This window comes from Molossus molossus, unplaced genomic scaffold (assembly GCF_014108415.1).
Source record: "Molossus molossus isolate mMolMol1 unplaced genomic scaffold, mMolMol1.p scaffold_m16_p_2, whole genome shotgun sequence".
Taxonomy (NCBI): Eukaryota; Metazoa; Chordata; class Mammalia; order Chiroptera; family Molossidae; genus Molossus; species Molossus molossus.
In genome coordinates, this window is record NW_023425355.1 from 145,671,464 (window position 1) to 145,695,267 (window position 23,804).

At 59.3% G+C, this 23,804-nt stretch overlaps 1 protein-coding gene across 1 annotated transcript in view; it reads left to right on the forward strand.

Annotated features, from left to right (window-relative positions):
* The window catches only part of LOC118636566 (pseudouridine 5'-phosphatase), a 41,837-nt gene that overhangs the window by 11,661 nt on the left and 6,372 nt on the right, over positions 1 to 23,804 (forward strand). Inside the window, exon 2 of the mRNA XM_036271702.1 lies at positions 16,302 to 16,520. Coding sequence (XP_036127595.1) covers positions 16,302 to 16,520 — 219 coding nt within the window. The remainder of the gene's footprint in view (positions 1 to 16,301; positions 16,521 to 23,804) is intronic.

The window sequence follows — 23,804 nt, forward strand, 5'->3', positions numbered from 1 at the left end:
TCGGCATCGCAGCGCTGGTCCTGGAAGCAGCGCAGTAGCTGGAGGGGCTGCGGGAGGGGGTCTGGGACAGAGGGCGCTGCGGAGCGGTGGGGGACCCTCTGGGCCCCTTCCCTGATTTGTAGAGGACAGCTGCTGGCTTCCGTGTGTCGAAGGCGTGGGCTGCCTGCGTGCGGCGTCCATCCCTGGTGCCTGGGACGGGGGCGCCGCTGCTGAGAGCCGGGAGCGAGGCAGAAGAAAGGAAGGGCCAGGAGCTCCATGCGCACTGGCCTCTGAAACGCGAGGACATTCAAACTGCTGACCTTCTGTAACCGGAAATGTGGCGATGGGTCAGTCCGCATAGCGACGCCCTGGCCGGTCTGGCTCCCCGGTTAGAGCGTCGGCCCGCGGACCAAACAGCTGCAGTTCCAGTCAAGGGCCTGTACCTCGGACGAGGTTTGTCCCTGGTCCTGGCCGGGGTCCTGTGGGAGGCAACTTAGTCGCTGTGTTTCATCCCAGGTTGATGTCTTCGTCTCTCCCTCCCTCCCACCCTCTATCTAAAGGTAAATGGAGACATGTCCTCCAGTGAGGATTAAGCAAACGCAGCGATGAGTAAGCTCCCTGCCTCTAACCGTGATGCAGGGCGACAGCTTCAGCCTGGGCGGGCCTCCGCGCCGGTGGGCGGCCTTCCACAGGGGCTCAGCCTGCTCCTGTACGCTGTCCGCAGCTGTCCACCTTCAGTGCATCGTCACAGCACCTGTGAATGAGAAGGGAAGAAAGGCTCATTCTTTTCTCTATCTGCTTGAGTCCCTGTACAATTAGAAAAAAAGAAAAATGAGTGGTTGAGAAAATGCCTTACTGTGTGACCTGTCTATCGAGGTCCCAGGCGGACAAAGCCTGGGCTTCAGGCAGCACGGATGTGTTAAGTGGCATTTCTGGAGGCCAGCAGTGGCCCCGCAGCCCAGAGGGCAGACACGGAAGGGCCGGTGCCTTCCGCAGGCCCGAGGGTAGGGGTGGCTTCCTCGTCTTCTCCAGCCTCTGGAGCTGCCAGCCTTCCGAGCTCACAGCCTCTCGTCAGACTCGTCCACGTCCACCTCTGACCACCTCTTCCCAGGCGCCCGAACGCACCAGCGGCCCGTAAGCACGGCTTCGTTTCATCGACAGGCTTTGGTTACGGTGCGTGCTGTCTTCGTTCATCCCCAACCGGCTTCTAAGGTTCCTTGGTCATGATTTCTTTGACCAGCGCTTGAGGAGTTAGGTTTCTTTCGTGTAATTTCCACATGTTTATGAGTTGTCCAAGGTTTTTTCCGTTACTGATTTCTGATTTCATTCACTGTTGAGTGGGGAAACACTCCGTAGGAGTCCGGGTCTGCATAACGGATCAGTGCTTGTGTTCTGGCTCGCTCTCGTCTTTCCGAAAAGCACGCTGCATGTGCACTTGAGTGCGTGCTTTGCTAGGGCTGGGTGGAGTGTCTGTGGCCAGCCGCCAGGGCTCGGTGGCCAGTGGCATTTGTCCACTAAGTGGCTGAAACCAAGTGCTGTGTTTCCTTGTGAGTTTTCTGTCTTCAATCCATTTTCTTTTTCTTTATTGATGTTAGAGAGAGAGGAAGGGAGGGGGAGAGAGAGATGGAAACATGGATGAGAGAGAACATGGACTGGCCGCCTCCTGCACGCCCCCCACTGGGGATTTGGCCCACAACCTGGGCATGTGCCCTGACCGGGAATCGAACCTGCGACCTCTCGGTGCAAGATCGACGCTCAGCCCCTGAGCCACACCAGCCGGGCTGTTCTGTCCATTCTTGAAAGTGTGGTTAAGTTCCGGCACGTCTGCGGGGTCGTACCTTGCTGGATCGGCCTCTTCATCACGACGGTGTGTCTCTGTGAGACGCCGGTGTTCCGTTCCTGTGAGAATGCCTCTGCAGTCTGTCTTGGGCGGCACACCCTGTCTGGCCCCTTGCAGGCCCCGTTTGCCTGGGACACTTGTCCCGTCCGTTCACGTCAAACCTCTCTGCACCTTTCCATCCGAAGTGTATCCTGCCGCTCGCTCATGTTTCTCCTTCCTTTAATCCTTGTTGCCAGTGTTCCCTTTTAATTGCGCTGTTTCACCACTTACAGTTGACCCTTCAACAGCTTGGGGGTCGGGGCACTGAGCCCCACATCATGGGGAAGAGCCTAGCGATCGACCACATCAGCAGTCCGTGACCACATCCCCATGTTACGTGCCTTATATACTCTATCCTCGCAATGAAGGGAGCTGGACCGAAAGTTAGGGAATCGTACAGAAGAGGAAACACATTTACATTCCTCACTGACAAACGCCCGCCTACGAAAGGGGCCCCTGCAGCTCCGAGGCCTGTCCCGAGGGTGCCGTTCCTGGTCAGGTGGCGGTCTGGAGGGCATTGTGTTCCTTGTTCTCTCCCGTGTCAGCGCTTGAGCCTTTATCCCTCCCTGGCTGCCTCTTTTACGTCAACTCGCTGTTTCCTACCGGGCCATTTCTCATTCCCTCGTCATGTCTTCTACCGCCTGCATTTTCAGCTGTTGTCTGAGTGGTGGTTCTGAGGACGACAGTGGACGCCCCGTGACAGCCTGGCGTGCGTGAGTGAAGTCAGCTTCGGTGCCATGCGGAGCCCAGTCCTGTGCCGGCTCGCCCCCTCCCTACCTCCTCGTGCAGCGACAGCCCAAAGACGATGTGCGTGCGCGTCGGCAGTCACTCAGAGTCACCGCGGCTTGCCGCTGTCCTTACACGAGGAGACACTAGCCTGTGAAGGCAGACACCACGTGCGAGTGTCTCCTCTCTCCACTGGACACAGTCCCCCCCCCGGTGAACCGTCGCGTTGAGGCACTGAAGACACAGCAGACAGCCTGGCCCTCGGTGCTCAGCATCAGCCCACGCACTGCGGGTCGGAGGGCCGTTTGGTCACGGGCAGGTGTCTGGGTTGCTGGTTTGATCCCAGCCCAGTCGGGGTCGAGAGGGAGGCCACCAAGCGATGTGTGTGTCTCACATCCATGTTTCTCTCTCCCTCCTTCCCTACCATGTTCAATGAAAGTCCACGGGAAGATATCCTCAGGGGAGGACTACAAAAATATAACGTGAAAGCATCGCTCTTTTTTATCTCATTTGGAAGTAACTTAGCATCCTTTAGAAAGATTGCCAGAGAAATTTTTTTTTTAATCCTCACCCGAGGATACTTTTGCATTTATCGTCAGATTGTGCGAGACGAAGAGAGAGAGAAACATCGACGTGAGAGAGACACATCGACTGGCTACCTTCCCCAGACGCCACCAGGGCGGGGATGAACCGCAACCGAGGTCCCTGCGCTAGCGGGAACCGAACCCAGGCCTCTCGCTCTGGGGCCGAGGCTCCCATCGCTGAGCCGACCGGCCAGGGCAGGAATTGTACTTTGACTGTTTCCGGAGCTTGCTCGGTATCTTCCCAGACCCGAAGTAACCGTCTACATAGTTCCAGTGAGAGCGTTTAGGGTTCCTGAGCTGTATGCAGACACTGAAGCAGGCCCACGGAGAGGGGACACCGGCAGACCCGTGTGCGGCTGTGTCACGTGGGCTGCGGGGTCCGCGGGCCCGCCAAGTCTGCGCACGCTCTCTAGGGGTGCCTAGACTCGCAGTGCACACACGCAGAGCCGCCCCAGGGAGGTGCCAGGTCCCCGGTCCTGCCCGCTCAGTCTCCTGGCTTGGGCTGGCCCCGCGCAGAAGCGGCCGCAAGGTGCCGTGCCCACGGAGCGCAGACTGCAGACGGGGACACGTGCTTCCGTGTACTACCTCTGGGCCTGCACCTCCGAGACTGTGGTTCAGGAATCCCGTGGGACACAGACGTCAGGGCTGTAGGGAAGCGAGGGGCCGTGGACACCGGGCAGCAGGACAAGTTCCCGGGGAGGTGACCTGCTGCTGACGTGTGCGTTCAGACACTCACAGGGGTACAGATCATGTCGCAGCATTCCGTGTCCAACCAGGATCCACCCAGCCCTTTCCACTGTGTACGCCAGCGTCTTGCGCACATGGATGCAAAAACATCATTCTGACCCCATTTTAATCTGTAGGACTGGGTTCACTCTCCTCTGGCCAGTGTGACCTAAAGGTCCCATAGGTCTCTTGAAGGGACAAATGCAGACCAACACTTCTTCCTCCTCCCACTGTGGTCCTGAGGCACAGGGGAGTGCAAAGGACCCGCTGTCCTGTCACCAGCACGGACCCTCCGCTGGCCAAGCCCTTCCCCTGCCTGCCTCCCTGCCACCTGCCTGTGGGTCCCTCCGGTCCGCGGAGCTGCACTGTGTCTGCGGATGACGCAGGCTGTCACCCCGGGGCCAGGGCTCTGCTCTCAAACGCCCCTCTTAGCCCTCCTCCCCTACAACTAAAAGCACCTGCTCGTCGCCGGACAGTGTAGGCGGCAGGGACACTCTGGAAACTCCCCGGAGCCAGGGCACCGTCCTGGGCCGGCTTTCCAATGTGTGACTTCCCCCTCCCACCCGGCGGGGGCGTCTGCAGTCTCCAAGGGGCGGCTCTGCCTGTGTCCAGGACCAGGGACACAATCTCGATGGAGCCCACAGGCCTCAGCAGCGGGAGAGGCGGCCTCCTGGGGGAGGAGAGTGAGGGGCCCAGGAAGCTTTCCTCGCGTGGACTGCGGGGTCGTTCCCACGTGCACCCGGGCACCCTCCGCCTGTCCTCACCTGCCACAGCACCATCCAAAGCAGTGGTTTCCACAGCTCCTGAGGGCTCCACGAACCCCTCAGTCCTGCCCCTTTCCGCCCCATCAGGAGGGAACGTCTAGTTGAAAGACAGCAGGCTAGTGAGTCTGAGAGTCGTGCGTGCGCGCATGTCAGTGAGCTGGTCTGCTCCCCCCTCGTCCGTGTTCCTTGCACGCCTTGCGTTGCTCGTGGCCAGGTCCTAGGCGTGTGCTTCCTTCTGAAAGAAACCTACACTGTTCTGCAAAGTGCTTTCTGTGTTGCACTGTGTATTCGTTTCTCACGTCTGCTGTAAACACGATCCCACACCTCCAGGTGTGGACACCGCACCTTGTCTCTCGCAGTCCTGCAGGCCAGGGGTCTGCAATCCGGCCGACGGCTGCGTGCTCTGGGCGCCCAGCGCAGTCTCCGTGCGGGCTGGGCCAGGGCCCCGCCTTCCTGTGGCCCGGCCCCCAGCCTCTGCTCTGCCCTTCACGTCCTCTGACTCTGACCTCCTGTCTCCTCTTAGAGGGACCTGGCAGCTACAAGGGACTCGCCAGGTACCTTGTCCCCACCACCACATCTCACCTTTGGCCACAGAAGGGCCCATGTTTGCAGGTTCCTGGGACTAGACGTGAGCATCTGGGAGACTGTCCCTGGGTCTCCGACAGGTTCTCTCTCTAGGCCCTGAGGTGTCAAGTTCAGTTCTCTAGTCTGGGTGCACGCCGTCTGGTGTGTGTGTGTGTGTGTGTGGTGTCAATATTTCCTCCATCTGACTTCCTCTGCTTTCTGACGGTGGTCCTGTGATTTTGAGGACACCCCTTGACCCGTGTGTTCTGTGCCCTGGCCATTGTGTTCTATACCGGGATTTCGTACATCCCATGGGGACCTCATACGTTCCGTAGCCCCACAGATGTCTGCTTTCCTCCACACCTTTTAGAGTTTGGTTCTACGTGGAGGTGTGTGATCCTAAACTCAGTCTCCATTTGTTTTCCCGACGTACACAAACGTTTCCATACAGCTACGTGTGATCTACCAACATTTTAATCTTTAAGATGAGGCTTTAAACCTTAGTCTGGTTACCCGGAAAACATTCTTAGACCCAGTGCCCGTGGCATTGGCAATGCCGGGGAGTCACGTGCAATGCCCACCCCGTGCCCGTGCCTAGTAAAGGGGCATTGGTAATGCTGGGGAGTCACGTGCAATGCCCACCCCGTGCCCGTGCCTAGTTAAGGGCATTGGCAATGCCGGGGAGTCACGTGCAATGCCCACCCCGTGCCCCTGCCTAGTTAAGGGCATTGGCAATGCCGGGGAGTCACGTGCAATGCCCACCCCGTGCCCCTGCCTAGTTAAGGGGCATTGGCAACGCTGGGGAGTCACGTGCTCACCCAGGGTTTCTGTCTACAAATGACCGCTGCACTGAGGGATCATTACCCATATTTAGTTCAAGCAACCACATTTATGGGCTCGCAGACCCTGGAGATGATCCATTCAGCACATGCAGGGTCTTCTCTGAGACTGTGAGCTTCTCCCGAGAAGCAAATCGTACCCAGCGCGTAATTTCATGCTTGTTAATCACTCATTGCAGGCTTTCCCACTCCTAAACGCAGGGAAGCCTCCCTCGGGCATGCCCGGCGGTAAACCGCGCAGACAGCAGTCCCTCCCCTGTGTCAGGCCCTTGGAGTGGGGGCGTCCCAACAGGCACCCTCTCCTGTATCAGGCACTGGGACTGGGGGCGTCGGAACAGGCACCCTCTCCTGTATCAGGCACTGGGACTGGGGGCGTCGGAACAAGCACCTGTGCTCTCAGGGCAGAACCTGCAGCAGAGGTCCCGCCCCCCTTCCTGTCACCTGAGGTCCTATCCTCCTGTCTGGCCAGAATGCTGTCCGGCGTCTGCCCGCCGTACCCTCTGCCTGGCGTCTGCTTTTACCTCTAGGATCTCACGTCGCGGAGCTTAGCCGATGGGTGGTCCCGCAGTTCTTCCTCCGAGAAAACCCTGACTGACCAGCTGGTGTTGTCCCCAGCGCTCACCGCTCTGCAGGTCCCCTCAGCAGGGTCCCACTTCTCCGTTGTGTTCGCCGCTCATCCGTGAGCTGCTCGGTGCTGCTCCCTGGCTGAGCCACTTGGCCAGGACGACGGGGCGTGCGAGACCGCGTCTCTCAGCGGCTACCCCGTAGCACGCATCCAACACGCTTGCTGCATCGCTGCTGGTCCGGGCTGGGCCAGGTCTGCACCAGGACCGCTGTCTGACTGCTTCGGGCGTCTCCCGTCTCGTTCCGGTCGAGGCCATGAGCGGTGCTCACTGGGAACACGGGACGTTTCCCACATGCACATCTATACACATCTGTGCACATTCTCCCGGGAGCCTCTGTGCTGTCGTTTGCATCGTCAGCTGAACTTGAGTGCGGGTCGGGAGCTGCATTTTCCGTTGGTTTGTGTTCTAGTTGATACAGTGAGGCACCTTTTGCAGTGTCCAAGTATAAGAAATGACGTGCCTACGGCAGGTCAGGGATCGCTGGCAACAGTTCGGTGCCCACAGGCACCCCCCATGCGGGGTAGGCTGGGCCGTGGGGCAGCGCAGCGGGAGGTGCCCGGGGCTCTGCGCCCTGTCTGCTGGACAGCTGTGCTCTGCTGCGGTGTGCTGGGGCCCACTCGGCTGCTCTCGGGCCTGCTCTGCAGCGTGCCCTGGGGGCAGTGTCCGTGTCAGCGGGGGGGACCCCTGCTTCGGACCCTGGCGGAGAGGCCCTGTGCTCCTGCAATCCTGGGGCTGGCCCCTGTGCACTGCAGGCCCCGCCCCGTCCCTGATCCCTCCGCCCTCATGCAAATGAGGGCTCCCGGTCCTCGCACGGGATTGGTCCAAGAGGCAGGCACTGTCCGATTGGTCAGCGGTGAGCTGCTCTGATTGGTTGGTGAAGATACTGACCAGGATGTAGCACCAAGGCTGGGTTGTCGGGGAGGCCCTCAATGGGGGTTCCAGGACCTCCTTCCTTAGGAGAAGGGGGAGCCCCGTGGCCATTCTGGATTACATGTAATTTAAGCCAAACAAGCAGCCGGTAAAATTAAATGTTAAATAAGGTGGTTTCATGTGCGTGGTGGTTTATCAGCTGCGACTTGTTCCTGGAGAGTGTGTGTGAAGATCCGTGCAAACCTGCAGGGGAACACGGTCCCTCCTGCGCCTCAGGTGGCGCCCGTCCCCACCGTGCTTGCTTCCCTCTTTATCTTGTTTTCCTTTTCCTGACACATGCTTTCCTCTGAGGTTGGTTTACACCCCCCGGGGCTGTGGTTTCGGGGCGTTTCCCGTCAACCGCACGGATTCTGGCTGTCTCCTTGTGACCCCGCAGGGCAGGAGACGGGCGGGAACTGGGGTAGGAGCAGCCCACGCACGGAGCAGACGGCCCGAAGCAGCCTGTCCAGCCCACGGAGGCCAGGCGAGTCTACACCACTGTTTGGTTCCCTGACTGTTCCTCTGGAACACGTGCTTGCACGACACAGGTTCTTCTTCTGCGGGGGCGGCGTGGACACGATTTCATCCTCAGTGGCCGTGAGCCAACGGGGCGCGTCCAGGCTGACGGTGCACGTGCGCCTGTGTGGAGAAGGTTTCACCTGGAGAGCCGAGCGAGGCTGGCAGGGCGTGGGGCCCGGCGCCAGGCTGGAACTGGCTAAGGCTCTGGTGGCGGCGTGGCCGGGAGAGTGGGGCCCTGGCAGTGTCCACCACGCCTGTGGGTGCAGCCTGTGGCCCAAGATGCGTGACTCGGGACCACGTGCTCTCCTAGGGGGTGCATGTGCGGGGTGTACCAGCATGGCCCACTGCTACGCAGCTTCCCAGGCGGGCACCTGCGCCTCCGCCCGCCGACACTGCCGCGGCCGCTGCCCTTTACCCTGGAAAGCTGTCCCCCGCCCCGCCTGGTTTTCAGCCCCTGCCCAATGCAAGGGACGGCGGCCGACTCCTTTGCTGTGTGAGCTGGGCGGGAAGGACGGCCTCCGCATGTCCCGTCTGCCGGCCTGCCGACTGCACACCGCCGGGCGCTTGGAGCAGGGCTGGGCGTCGGGAGGCCGCTTTCTTCCCTGTGTCCTTCCTCAGCGTCGGGGCCCCCTGTGCTCCTGTCTCCTGCAAGTGGAATGCCTCTCTTCTCCACCTCGGCTGTCGATGATTTTAGCAGATGCTCTCTTTCAGCCCACAGAGGTCGTTGGGGTGGGCAGGCTGGCAGATGCCCAGGCAGGCTGACCCTGGCAGGGAAGTGCAGGAAGCCACCCTGAGCCAGGGGACAGTGCACGGGCGGGGCCGGGCTGTGTGCTCACTGTGAGCCAGGGGACAGGGAGGGGGCAGGGCTGTGTGCTCACTGTGGGTCAGGGGACAGGGCGGAGGCGGAGCCCAGGCTGTGTGCTCACTGTGAGCCAGGGGACAGGGCGGGGCCGGGCTGTGTGCTCACTGTGGGCCAGGGGACAGGGTGGGGGCGGGGCCTGGGCTGTGTGCTCACTGTGGGCCAGGGGACAGGCTGGGGGCGGGGCCTGGGCCTGGGCTGTGTGCTCACTGTGGGCCAGGGGACAGGGCGGGGGCAGGGCATGGGCTGTGTGCTCACTGTGGGTCAGGGGACAGGGCGGGGGCAGGGCATGGGCTGTGTGCTCACTGTGAGCCAGGGGACAGGGCGGGGCCGGGCTGTGTGCTCACTGTGGGCCAGGGGACAGGGTGGGGGCGGGCTGTGTGCTCACTGTGGGCCAGGGGACAGGCTGGGGGCGGGGCCTGGGCCTGGGCTGTGTGCTCACTGTGGGCCAGGGGACAGGGCGGGGGCAGGGCATGGGCTGTGTGCTCACTGTGGGTCAGGGGACAGGGCGGGGGCGGGACCTGGGCCTGGGCTGTGTGCTCACTGTGGGCCAGGGGACAGGGCGGGGGCAGGGCATGGGCTGTGTGCTCACTGTGGGTCAGGGGACAGGGCGGGGGCGGGCTGTGTGCTCACTGTGGGCCAGGGGACAGGGCGGGGGCGGGGCCTGGGCCTGGGCTGTGTGCTCACTGTGGGCCAGGGGACAGGCCGGGGGCAGGGCTGTGTGCTCACTGTGAGCCAGGGGACAGGGCGGGGCGGGGCCTGGGCTGTGTGCTCACTGTGAGCCAGGGGACAGGCTGGGGGCAGGGCTGTGTGCTCACTGTGAGCCAGGGGACAGGGCGGGGGCGGGGCCGGGGCTGTGTGCTCACTGTGAGCCAGGGGACAGGGCGGGGGCGTGGCTGTGTGCTCACTGTGAGCCAGGGGACAGGGCGGAGGCGGAGCCCGGGCTGTGTGCTCTCTGTGAGCCAGGGGACAGGGCAGAGGCGGGGCCCGGGCTGTGTGCTCACTGTGAGCCAGGGGACAGGGCGGGGGCAGGGCTGTGTGCTCACTGTGGGCCAGGGGACAGGGTGGGGGCGGGGCCTGGGCTGTGTGCTCACTGTGGGCCAGGGGACAGGGCGGGGCGGCGGCGGGGCTGTGTGCTCACTGTGGGCCAGGGGACAGGGCGGGGCGGGGCCCGGGCTGTGTGCTAACTGTGGGCCAGGGAACAGGGCAGGGCGGGGGCGGGTCAGGGCTGTGTGCTCACTGTGGGCCAGGGGACAGGGCAGGGCGGGGCCGGGGCTGTGTGCTCACTGTGAGCCAGGGGACAGGGCGGGGTGGGGGCGGGGCTGTGTGCTCACTGTGGGTCAGGGGACAGGGCAGAGGCGGGGGCGGGGCTGTGTGCTCACTGTGGGCCAGGGGACAGGGCGGGGTGGGGGCGGGGCTGTGGGCCAGGGGACAGGGCGGGGTGGGGGCGGGGCTGTGTGCTCACTGTGGGCCAGGGGACAGGGCAGGGCGGGGCTGTGTGCTCATTGAACCAGGGGGCAGGGCAGGGCAGGGGCGGGGCTGTGTGTCACTGTGGGCCAGGGGATGGGGTGGGGCGGGGCGGGGCTGTGTGCTCACTGTGAGCCGGGGGACAGGGCAGGGCAGGGGCGGGGCTGTGTGCTTACTGTGGGCCAGGGTATGGGGCGGGGCGGGGCGGGGCTGTGTGCTCACTGTGAGCCAGGGGGCAGGGCAGGGGCGGGGCTGTGTGCTCACTGTGGGCCAGGGGATGGGGCGGGGCGGGGCGGGGCTGTGTGCTCACTGTGAGCCAGGGGACAGGGCGGGGGCAGGGCTGTGTGCTCACTGTGAGCCAGGGGACAGGGCGGGGGCAGGGCTGTGTGCTCACTGTGGGCCAGGGGACAGGGCGGGGGCGGGGCCTGGGCCTGGGCTGTGTGCTCACTGTGGGCCAGGGGACAGGGCGGGTCCCGGGCTGTGTGCTCACAGGGGAGCAGTGGCACTGAGGCCCTAGCGGTGGTGACCTTGCAAAGCAGTGTGTGCCCCCAGCTTCTAGGCAGAGTAGGGAGTAGTTGCCATCAGGGTCCACCAGCTTGGGGCAGGCACCGGTTCCAGGCGTAGGCGTGTCCGGTGGCCGGTCTCCGGGCTCCTGGGACGCGCCCCTTTTGCAGGCTCACCCCGTCAGAGCTCGGGGTGGGGGAGCGCATTGCTGACTCGGCACCTTCCCGGGCACGCTGCCTTGGCTCAGGGAGCTGGCCTCCATGCAGCGGGAGAGCTTTCAGGACCTCAGGGCACGGCGTCTGCGGGAATGAGCCCGCAGCCAGTGTGTCAGGGCCGGTAGCCGTCTCAGAGCAAGACACCCACATCCCTGCCACTTCGTGGCTCACGGGCCAGGACTGGAAACCCTTCTATTTCTCCGTGTCCACGCAACAGGGGTGGCCCAGGAACCCCTCCTGTACAGCGTGTGCTCCACCTGTCTGGTGTTCCACTGTCAGTACGTGTTTCTTCTAAAGAAACGCTGGCTTATCAGCTGTCTGTCCAGGCTGTGACCTGGCTCGCCCGTGACGGCGGGGTCTGCTGTTCCCTGGCCGTCACCTCTCAGGAGATGCCGTGACACCCGGAACACTTCCATTGACCAGCCGCCCCAGCTGACTGCGGCCCTAGCCGAGACCCACCTCGAGAGCCTGGGGCCGGTGAGAGACGACCTATTTACGTCTGGCTTTCATCAGTCAAGCAAGGGACAGAAGACACAGTCCCTGGGTTCACTTCTAGGTGGGATCAGAAAGAGAAAATGAAAGAACCAAACAAAACAGAAACAGACCAGAGGAATGGTGGCGGGGCTCGGGGGGTAAAAGGCATCAGGGGACATAGTCTGTGACACTGATACGTGTGCACAGTGACAGGTGGGGACTAGAATCGGTGGGGGGCTCCATTGAAAGTGATAATCATGTCAAGTCACTGTGCCGTACCCCTGACCCTAATATTGCCAGTATAAGATTGCATGCCAACTACACTTGACAGGAATCTTGCTTCTTCACAGACATATTAATATCAGTCTGAGTTGGGAGTGAGGGAAGGAAGCAGGACAGGAAATGACATTTTTGCCCAGCCAGTGTGGCTCAGTGGTTGAACGTCGTCCCATGGACGGAGAGGTCCCGGTTCGACTCCTGGTCAGGGCACATGCCGGGAGTGTGGGCTCGAGTCCCAGCAGCGGGTGTGCAGGGGGCAGCTGATCGGTGTTTCTTCCTTCCTCGCTCTAAAATATCAGTAAAAACATATATATATATTTTTTAAGTGACAGTTTAAGAGTCATGGATTAAATGGAAAGTGTAAATATTGGACTTAATTTCATAGGTTCCTTTTCCTTTCATTTCTGCAAATGAATCTCCATGTGGGATCCTTCAAGTTGAGATTTCCTTGGCTAACGGCCAGCCGTGCCTTAAAATCACTCCTTGACAGAGGGTGGGGCTTGACTTGAGCCCATGCCCAAAGTGTCCCCGCAGAGCTGGCCCGAAGGTGCGGGTCCAGGCAGCGTGCGTGGACGACCAGTGCGTGAAGGGACCCAGGTGCAGAATCTTTTAGGTCAACAAAACCAGCACAGACAACAATGCAGGGGGGTGGGGGGCGGGATGGAGAGGAGGGTGTCTGAGAGGGGGAGAGAAACATCTGTAACAAAAATAAATTAATAAAAATTGAAAAATAAATAAATACGTAAAATTATATCCATAGTAAAAACAAAACAAAACACCAAAATCTATTGAACAATTGTCAATTACCTCCATACTATCAAAACAGCTTGCAAAAGTGACCCCGGCACTTTTATCAAAAGGGGCTGTGTGCTGACATTCTTTTGGTTATTACAGCCATTCCGCCTTGAAAATAGCTCGTTCCCACCACGTTCCAGAACCGCTGTGTTTCTGGGGAGAGAGTGTGCCGTCGGCCGCTCGTACCCCAGATGCGACAGTCTGATCTGAGCTCACGCTGGCCCTTCCAGCTGGAAATGGATTGCATTTCATCTCTCGAAGGCGCTAACCTCTCTGTCTCAGAACGCAGCAGCTGGAGATGGAACCCCCCTTTTGTAATTGGAAATGATAAAAGTAAGACTGTTTTCAAGGTATATTAACTTTCGAGAAAAAGCATTCAATTGCTTTGTTCAAGGTGCACATGATGAGCTAGGTGTGAGCGTAATCAGTGTGGCTTCCGGACTCCTGCAAAACCCGGGCGCCAGCTCCATTTACACGTCTCAGGTTATTACTTTGAATAGGCATTAGACCAGATATGTCCCATGGTGCCTACAGTTCGGGGGCGGGGCCCGGGGCAGCCCTGTAATCCAACGCGTTGGTATTTCTGTAGGCAGCTGGCTGATGTTCATGCTAAGTGCGATAAATATTCATCAGTAGAACCACCTCCCGGCCGTCCAGACTTTGGTGCTACGGGGGAGCTTTTCAGTGTCGGGAAGTCTGGGGGTTGCGGAATCGGGGACGAGGTTGTGTGTTCCTGCACAGGCCGGGCGGTTCGTGACGCAGTGTGTGACGCTTGTCTGTGTCGGGGCGCAACACCTCTGTGCGTGAGCTCTCAGGTGCCCAGGCCTGTGCTGCGCCCTCCGGCACAGCGATGCCTCGGGAACAGTTTGATGAACGTAACCTGCACGCTCTGCCTTTCCCGTGTGGGAACCCAGGGTGCCGCTCACGGAGACCGCACCAGCCCGTGGGCCAGGGCCACGTGCCAGCCCGTCTGTGCCCATGCTCTCCGGGCGCCCCGAGCAGGCGGCACCCCACTGCTGCTGGGGCTCTGCGACGCAGGGAGGCTGGCGTTCCCGGGGACATTCCTCCAGTGGCCGGTGGCTGCCTGTGACCTGCCACGCCAGGTGCCCCTGATGTGGCCCCGGAGGCCAGTGCAGACCTCGCGCTCCTGAGCAGGCGGGCGCGGTCAGCCCCCAGCCTGGCAGGGCTGCGAGGCGCCTGCCTGTGAGCTGCCGGGGGCTCGTTCCCGTCCACACGCTGACCCTCCCGCGTGCACGCCCGTCATCCGCGGCAGGTGCTGAGGGCTCTTGAATGACTCCTGAGGGCCGCCCTTGGCCTCGGGACGGGTGACTTTCCGTGGAGGGGGGAAAGTGGCGGTCGGTGGTCTCCGAAGGATTAGCTCCCGCAGCTCTGTCTTCTCAGGGAACAGCTGGGACAGGTTAAGCCTTCCATAAACACTGGTTAAAGCACTTGAAACAATGTAGCTTTTTTCCTGTCTTTGGAGCTCTTTTTTTTTTTTCACCCTCTTTCTGTCCACCTGTTTCACCAAGAGCCCTGCCTCGGTACCCACACTGCCCGGCCGGCCTCTGCCCCCTTCCAGGTGGCCGGTTCTTCATGTGTGTCCCTCTCCGGGGCCGGGCTTGCTCGGATTCTCAGTGGAGAGAGGAGGACTTCACACCGTTTCTGTATTTCTGTCCCTTGTGGGAAAAGCAGTTACAGCTGTTGAAGGCACTCAGCTCCTTTCCCGAGCCGGTATTGGCTGCGCCGGACCACTTCCGTCTACAGTGCGCTGTGCATGTCGCTTCCTGACCCGCACGGCCGCCCGATGGCCAGTTAGCACCGGGTCAGTGTCCTCAGGGCAGCCGAGCAGACGTTGTCGGTCTGTGCGTCCGTGTTCCACCCGCGCGAGGACAGCCCCGAGCGTCACCCCCAGGCCTCGCTGAGTGTCTGCGTGGGACGGCCAGCCCACAGCAAGGCCACCCACCGTCCTGCGTGTCCACTGGGGGCGCTGGGCGGGTGGTCACAAAAAGCGAGGCCCTGTGTGGCTTCCCTGGTCTTGGAGGGGTGGCCTGTGAGACCCTTGACAGTCCTCCGTCTCGGTCTGTCACAGACGCTGTCTCTAACAGGTCACTGCGACACGGGCCGGCTTTCTGTATTGGCCCGTCTAGGCTGATGCTCTCGGGGACAGCCACCGTGGGCCACGCTGCCCCCGTCCCACTCTGTCGGTGAGCATGCGCTTGGCTTGTGCAGGAGAGTCCTTGCGGTCGTGCGGACCCGGGACTGTCCGCAGTGCAGTTACCGTGATGGTAGCCCGGACACGGCTACGTACATACTCAGTGCAAGTCCAAAGAGGGAACACGTAAATATAAGGGAGTGTAGCACCGCAGTGCTCACTGCCCCGCGTACCACTGACTGTACCACAGATCCGTGGGATCAGCACACGTAAATATAAGGGAGTGTAGCACCGCAGTGCTCACTGCCCCGCGTACCACTGACTGTACCACAGATCCGTGGGATCAGCACACGTAAATATAAGGGAGTGTAGCACTGCAGTGCTCACTGCCCCGCGTACCACTGACTGTACCACAGATCCGTGGGATCAGCACACGTAAATATAAGGGAGTGTAGCACCGCAGTGCTCACTGCCCCGCGTACCACTGACTGTACCACAGATCCGTGGGATCAGCACACGTAAATATAAGGGAGTGTAGCACCGCAGTGCTCACTGCCCCGCGTACCACTGACTGCACCATCGATCCATGGGATCAGCACGCGTAAATATAAGGGAGTGTACGCACAGCAGTGCTCACTGCCCCGCGTACCACTGACTGCACCATAGATCCATGGGATCAGCACGCGTAAATATAAGGGAGTGTACGCACAGCAGTGCTCACTGCCCCGTGTACCACTGACTGCACCACAGATTCGTGGGACCAGCACGGTGATCATCAGTACTGCCTCCTGTTCGCCCCCTGCCCCCTGAAAAGCAGGACCAGCTGGGTTTCCTCGGTTCCCTGGGACTGGACCTGGAAGTGCCCGCCGGGATCTGACCCCGAGGGCGGCCCTGCAGCACTGCTCACAGGGCCCTGGGAGAGCACAGGGAATGGATGTTGTCTCTGCCCTGGGCCTGGAGCCCTGCGGCTCCTCAGTGATGAGACAGCGGGAGCCTGTGTCCCTGCGTCTGGTCTGTGGCCCTGCTTGCTGACAGCACGCCGACATGTCCTGGGGCCCCCTGTGTGACCGGGCCATCTTTGTTCTGCACCGAGACTTTGGTGGGGGGCGGACGGGTTCTGCATGGGGCTGGTCACCTCACCAGGAAGGTCAGGCCATGATCGGAACCTAGGGGTTTTCACTTCAACTTTTAACTGCACATCAGAGCCCCAACGACTGTCCAGCGAACAGAGCAGGTGCCCAGAGGTTGCTTTGTGTGGATGGCCTGCAGATGTCCCCGCCGTGTCCCTAGGTGTCTATGAAGGCTTTCTTCTGTGAGCGTGACCTGCACCGAATGTGCGTGTGTGTGTGTGATGTATGTGTGTGGAGAGTCACTGCTGGAGGTACTGTTCCCGTGGCAACCCCTAACACCTGTGCATCTCCATCTCCCCCTGTTTCTGCAGACACCGAACGGCTCTACTCGGTGGTGTTCCAGGAAATATGTGGCCGCTACGGGAAGACCTACTCCTGGGATGTCAAGTCCCTCGTGATGGGCAAGAAGGCCCTGGAGGCGGCCCAGATCATCATCGACACCCTGCAGCTGCCCATGTCCAAGGAGGCGCTGCTGGAGGAAAGCCAGGAGAGGCTGCAGGACCTGTTCCCCACGGCCGCGCTCATGCCAGGTGCGTGCCCTGCCGTGCCGAGGGTCTGCTCGCGTGCCCGTCCCCAGGTGCGCGCCCTGCCGTGCTGAGGGTCCGCTCGCGTGCCCGTCCGCAGGTGCGCGCCCTGCTGTGCCGAGGGTCCGCTCGCGTGCCCGTCCGCAGGTGCGCGCCCTGCCGTGCCGAGGGTCCGCTCGCGTGCCCGTCTGCAGGTGCGCGCCCTGCCGTGCCGAGGGTCCGCTCGCGTGCCCGTCCCCAGGTGCACGCCCTGCCGTGCCGAGGGTCCGCTCGCGTGCCCGTCCCCAGGTGCGCACCCTGCTGTGCCGAGGGTCCGCTCGCCTGCCCGTCCGCAGGTGCGCGCCCTGCCGTGCCGAGGGTCCGCTCGCCTGCCCGTCCCCAGGTGCGCGCCCTGCCGTGCCGAGGGTCCGCTCGCGTGCCCGTCCCCAGGTGCGCACCCTGCTGTGCCGAGGGTCCGCTCGCCTGCCCGTCCGCAGGTGCGCGCCCTGCCCTGCCGAGGGTCCGCTCGCGTGCCCGTCCCTAGGTGCGCACCCTGCTGTGCCGAGGGTCCGCTCGCGTGCCCGTCCCCAGGTGCGCACCCTGCTGTGCCGAGGGTCCGCTCGCCTGCCCGTCCGCAGGTGCGCGCCCTGCCGTGCCGAGGGTCCGCTCGCGTGCCCGTCCCCAGGTGCGCGCCCTGCCGTGCCGAGGGTCCGCTCGCGTGCCCGTCCCCAGGTGCGCACCCTGCTGTGCCGAGGGTCCGCTCGCCTGCCCGTCCGCAGGTGCGCGCCCTGCCCTGCCGAGGGTCCGCTCGCGTGCCCGTCCCCAGGTGCACAGTGCTCCTCTTTTATTCTCATCCTCACCCGAGAACATGGTTGCATTTATCTTCAGATACAGTGGGAGGGAATGAGGGGGGAAGAGAGAGAGAAACATCCACTGGTTACCACCCACATGACCCCAACTGGCTGGGGACAAACTGCCACTGCGGTACATGCCCTTAGCGGGAACCGAACCCAGGACTCTCTGGTCTGCAGGCTGACGCTCTAACCGCTGAGCCAAACCGGCCAGGGCCACAGTGGTCTTTGTTCAGACTCCCAGGGGCTCCACACACAGACGCCTGGCGCTGTTCTACGCTGCGGCTCCATTCTGCCCTGTGCAGGCTTCTTAAAACCCTCCGCCTGGCTTTCCCTGGGCCCTGGGGTCCGAAAGCATTCCGACTTTGTTCCATGAAGATGGCCTGCCTGACAGAGTCGCTCAGGGTGTGGCTTCAGGGCGTGGCTTGGCCTGTCTCTTTTCCCTTGGGTACAGGATGAATGTTTCAGCAACAACTTGAACTCCAGCTGATGGAGGATGAACAAGCAGCTCCATCTCCCCAAAGAAGCTTTTATTTCACTTTTTTAAAGTGAGAGGCATGATTTATGTTTAATGGTTCTGTTGCTGTGTGTTTGCCCTCTCTTTGCTGTTTTCCACGGACGGAGCGTTGACTGTTGTCCCCCGGGGCTTGTTAACTGCAGATCGATCAGGATTGCCCGCTGTTTCTTGCTAAGAGTGAGAAGGTCAAGAATGTTCTAGAGGACAAAGCCCAAAGATGCTTAAAAGGGAATACTAGTTTACGATTCTTCCAGGGAGGAAAGCGAATACTCAGTCTTTGGAAGTCCTGGTGAGAGCGGAGAAACACTGTGCCATTGTAGCAGTGACTTTGGATTGAACACGTACGGCTGAATCGCGGCGGCTTCTGAATCGATGTTTATATCTGCCACATAGATACCTAGTTGCCTCGTAGGAGCAGGAGTGGGTGATGCCGTATCTGTTCTGTGCTGGCTCCTCCCTGAGCAGCATGTCCTCCCGCTTCGTCCGTGTCGTAGCAGGTGTCGGAACGTTCTCCCTTTCCGCCGCTGAAGTATGTCCGCTGGCCGGGTTGACCACGTTTTCTTCATCCGTTCGTCTGCGGAGAGACCCGTGAGCAGTTTCCACGCCCTGCTTGCTGCGAGAACGCTGCTCTGGGCATGGGAGTGCGGACGCCTCTCTGCGACTGCTCTCGGTTCTGAGTGTATCTGCAGAAGCGGGCTTGTGGGTTACAGGTCAGGGTACTTTCAATCTTGCGAGGGACCGTGGCCCCCCCTTCCACTGTGGGCGCACCATTTCATCTCCTGTCCGGCCGTGCCCTGGGCTCCGGTCCGCTCGCGTGCTCAGTAGCACCTTCACTGTCTGTGTTTTTCGGGTGGTGTCCTAATGCATGTAAAGGGGTTTCTCACTGTGGTTTGCATTTGGGTGTCTCTGATTATTAACAATCTGAAACATTGTTCTGTGTGCTGTTGGCCCGCTGTTTGTCTTCCTTGGAGACGTGTCTGTTCCAGTCCTTTGCTGAATTTTTTAAAAAAATAGGGTTGTGGTTCTGCCGAGCTGGTGTGGCCCAGTTATTGAACATGGATCCTTGCACCAAGAGGTCGCCGGTTCGATTCCCGGTCAGGGCACATGCCCAGGTTGTGGGCCCATCCCCAGTGGGGGGCGTGCAGGAGGCGGCCAGTCCATGTTCTCTCTCATCCATGTTTCTATCTTTCCCTCTCCCTTCCTCCCTCTCTAACATCAATAAAGGAAAAAAAAAAATAGGGTTGTTGTTTTCTTCCTTGTTGAATTCTAGGACTGTTTATATAGTCTGGATGTAAAGCCTACTGTTTATATAGTCTGGATGTAAAGCCTATACCAGATATAATTTGAAAGTCTTTTCTTCAGTTTCATAGGCTGCCTGTTCACTCTGTTCAGTGCCCTTTGATGCCCCAAACTCCACGTTTAATGTGGGTCCATGTGGGTGTTTTTGCTCTTGCCTGTGTTCTTACTGTCGTGTCTAAGACACCGTGACAAAATCCACCACCGTGAAGCTTTCTTTCTCCCTATGTTTTCCTTTAGGGATTTCATAGTTTTCGAGTTTAAGTCCAGGTCTTTCACCCATTTTAAATTCCTTTCTGTGTATGGTAGGAGGTAAGGGTCCAACCACATTCTTTTGCCATCAGTACCTGGATTTCCCAGCACAGTTGGTTGAAGAGGCGTCCTCTTATACTTGCATGCTCTCGCTCCCTTGTCGAATATCGTTCACCATCGATGGAGGGATTCATTTCTGGGCTCTCTGTTCGGTTGGTCTGTATGTCTGTCTTTATGCTGCTTTGTTCTCTGTAGCTTTGAATGTGTTTTAAAATCAGAAAGTGTGAACCCTCCAACTTCGTTCTTTTTCAGTATTGTTCTAGCTATTCAGGGTCCCTTGAGAGTTCCTGTACATTTTCAGATGGACTTAACAATACCAGCTCTTGCAATCCACGAACAAGGGATGTTTTTCCATTTTATTTGTATCTTCTTTAACTAGCAATGCTTTCCAGTTTAAGTATACTCGTCTCTCACCTCCTGGGTTAAGTTTATTCCTTTTTGATGCTATCGTGAATGGAATTATTTTACGTTCTTTTCAGATTGTTCATTGGTAGCATGTAGAAATGCAACTGATGTTTTTGTATTCTGCAATATTGCTGGATTTGCTTACTCATTCCCACACTTTTTGTGTGTGTGGAATCTTTAGGGTTTTCTGCTTATAAGACCGTGTCATCTGTGAGCAGAAATAACTTTACTTCTTGCTTTCCAGTTTCGATGTCTTTCTTTGTTTGTTTTTCTTGCCTAATTGCTCTGGCTAGGACTTTCAGTACCATGTTAAATAGAAGTGACAAGAGAAGGCATTGTTATTCTGTTTCTCATCTTAGAGGAAAACCTTTCAGCCTTTTTCTACTGAGTCTGACATTGGCTGTGGGCTTTTCATACCTGGCCTTTGTTACGTCGACGTAGTTTTCTTCTCCTCCCAGCTTGAATGTTTATGTCAGGAGGGTTGTTCAGTTTCCTCAGATGCTCTCCCTGCATTGGTTGGGGGTGGTCATACAGCCTTCTCCCCTCATTGTGTTAATGTGGCATGTCACGGAGTTTCCCGGTTGAACCATCCTTGCATTCCAGGAGTAGATCCTGCTTGCTCGTGGTGGATGGTCCTTTGGATGAGCTGCTGGGCTCATTTTGTTCGTATTTTGTTGTGTATTTTTCCACCCGTAACCGTCAGAGGCGTTGATCTGTAGTGTCCTTTTCTTGTAGTGCCTACATCTGGGCTTGGTATCAGGGTAACACTGGCCTCACAGAACGCGTGTGGGAGTGTGCCCTTCTCTTCAGTTTTTTGGAAGCGCTTGAGGGATATTGGTGTAAACTGTTCTTTAAGTATTTGGTGGAATTCTCCAGTGAAGCCATCTGGTGGTGGACTTTTCCGATTACTGATCCAAGCTCTTCACTCGTTGTAGGTCTGCTCAGGCTTTCTCTGTAGTCTAGATGTGACCTTGATAAGTCGTATGTTTCTACAATGTATCCATTTCTTCTGGGCTGTCCGATTTCTCGGCATATGCCTTTTTCATATTCTCCTTTAATTTTTTTAAAGTTTTTGTGGCCCTTTCATGTTTCCCCTTTCACTTCCGATTTTGGTTATTTGAGTGTTCGGTCTTTATTATCTTAGTCTGTCTGAAGATTTGCCCAGGTTACTCTGTGACCTGGAGTCTCATGACTTCACACACACAAAGCGCCCATAACATATCCCACAGGCAAATGACCTTTCCCTTTCTCATCTTCCCATGCCTTCCACGGGGTTCTCCCCCTAGAATGTGTGTCCTGTAGTCTAAGACACTTGTTGACCTATACTCCGCTGCAGTTGCAAGAAAGAGGACACCTTATCCAGCTGGTCCGGCAGTTTGGGTGTGATGCTAACCAGTCTGTGGTATGAAATGCACCTGCTGTTCCAGTCAGTGCAGGGTCCTGCGTGGATGTCAGTCAAGAAAGCTGCCAATTATAGATGACCACACACAATAATTAAACCCGAAACCCCCCTTAGGAGGGAGCCAGGAGTGAGTTCTTCCCAGAGAGGTTCGTCCTGCAGAACTTCCCGGGACGACACCTCTTTCTTCACCCCTTCCGGACCTGATCCCCAGCAGAGGGACGAAGGAGCTGGGGAAGTCTTTGCGTGGGCTGCACCTTGCATTTTAGCATAAGACGTGTGTCTCACTAAGCTTCTTCTGGTCTTACAGATGAGAGTGAGCGCTTTTCCGTCATTCCAAAGCCAGCCTCTGAAACCTGAGGTCATTTCCACACACCACACACGTAACTGGGAGGTGGACACAACGTGGGAAGACTCCAGGAGTCTGAACAGAAAGCCGCCATAACACCAGAAGAGCGCCCACTGTCCTTCTCGGTCCAGGTGCCTGTCCAGTGCACTTCGCTTTGTTCCCGGAGCTACACTGTGCATGAGCCATCATCCTCCACGTTCCTTTCTTCCCTTTCTGGAGCTGCCTTCCTGTTGGGTATTTCAGACTGTGGAAGTCACCTTGACCTCCTTAGAAAAAAAGGTGACATTAGAGAGGGTGTGTCAATTCAACACCACCTCCTGGGCCAATCCCCAGGGAAGCAGTCCCTGATAGGAGGCGGGGCATATCCCTCCTGGGCCAATCCCCAGGGAAGCAGTCCCTGATAGGAGGCGGGGCGTGTCCCTCCTGGGCCAATCCCAGGAAAGCAGTCCCTGATAGGAGGCGGGGCGTGTCCCTCCTGGGCCAATCCCCAGGGAAGCAGTCCCTGATAGGAGGCGGGGCGTGTCCCTCCTGGGCCAATCCCCAGGGAAGCAGTCCCTGATAGGAGGCGGGGCGTGTCCCTCCTGGGCCAATCCCAGGAAAGCAGTCCCTGATGGGAGGCGGTGTGTCTGTCCTATTAGGATGTGGTGTGTCTGTCCTGAGCCATCAGGCATGAGAGTGGAGGCTGACACATGGGCCTGACTGAGCCTCTTGGTGGCAGCGGATGGCTCAGTGCTCTGGAGCCTTCTCTCCATGCATGTCCGGGTGGAACATCCTTTAACCATGGTGTGGTATAGGCGTGTACTATGTGACGTCATGGGGAAATGTAAATTGTAGGTCATCCACAGGTTTCATCATATTCAGAAAAGAGGCGTCTTTTCCGTTGTGATGGAGAACGCCCAGGCAGAACACAGGTCTTTCTTCTGTGTATAAACTGCAGCAGAGAGACGTCAGCTGTCCAGGGACCAGGAGCATGGAGGGTGCAGAGACCCCTGGAGATGCCGGGACCCTCTGCCCCTGCGGACGCTCCGCCTGCCCCGCGTCCCACCACCGCCCGCGAGGTGCTGGCCACTCCTGTGCAGGGACACGCTCACCTGTACCCAAGACGCGCGCACCGGCCCTGCCAGGACCCCAGCAGAAGGGTCGTGCAGGGAACCAGTCCTTTTCTTTCAGGCTCCCCCCGGGGCCCCAGGCTGGCACGAAGGTGGGCTCCTCCCCGCCCCCTGGCTCCGGGCTGCAGGTGTCCCTGGGCTCACGGCTGCGTCCCTCGAACCCGCATCTCTCTTCCTGCGGCCGGCTTTCTCGGGTTTCTGTGTCCTCTCCTCATGTGGACGCTAGTCACTGCCCTGAGGGTCCCCCTGTACGTCCAGGATGGCCGCATCTCCAGGTCCTCAGCTAAGGACACCCGCAAAGACCCTGTTTCCAAACAAGCTCACTCTCTGCGGTCCCTGTGGCGTGAGTGTGCGGGAGCAGGGCACACCCACTCACTGTACCCAGGGGCAGCGCGGCAGTGCTCCGTGGAGGCCGCACTGGCAAGGGGGCGTCCCTGTCGGGTGACCGTGTGTAAATGTGACGTGGTGAGGAGCCCTTTGCTTCGGGCTCACCTGGCTGTCAGCACCTGAGGGTGCAGTCGAAGGGCACGGCCCTCCCTGCCCAGGTTAATGAAGGGGAGGCTGACTGTAGTACTTCCAAGGGCTTCAGTGCGGATCCTGTGGTGATGCTTTCGCGAGCTTCACTGTCTGTGCTGGGCTGCTGTACCAAAACCACAGACTGGGCGGCTTGAAACAGACGCAGTCCTGGGGCAGCTTGAAACAGATGCAGTCCTGGGGCAGCTTGAAGCAGGCACAGACCTGGGGCAGCTTGAAACAGACGCAGTCCTGGGGCAGCTTGAAACAGGCGCAGTCCTGGGGCAGCTTGAAACGGGCGCAGTCCTGGGGCAGCTTGAAACGGGCGCAGTCCTGGGGCAGCTTGAAACGGGCGCAGTCCTGGGGCAGCTTGAAACGGGCGCAGTCCTGGGGCAGCTTGAAACGGGCTCAGTCCTGGGGCAGCTTGAAACAGACGCAGTCCTGGGGCAGCTTGAAACAGGCGCAGTCCTGGGGCAGCTTGAAACAGACGCAGTCCTGAGGTTGACATCTACAGGGGTGTTAGCACCGCCAGGTCCTGGTGAGGGTTCCCTTCCTGGCAC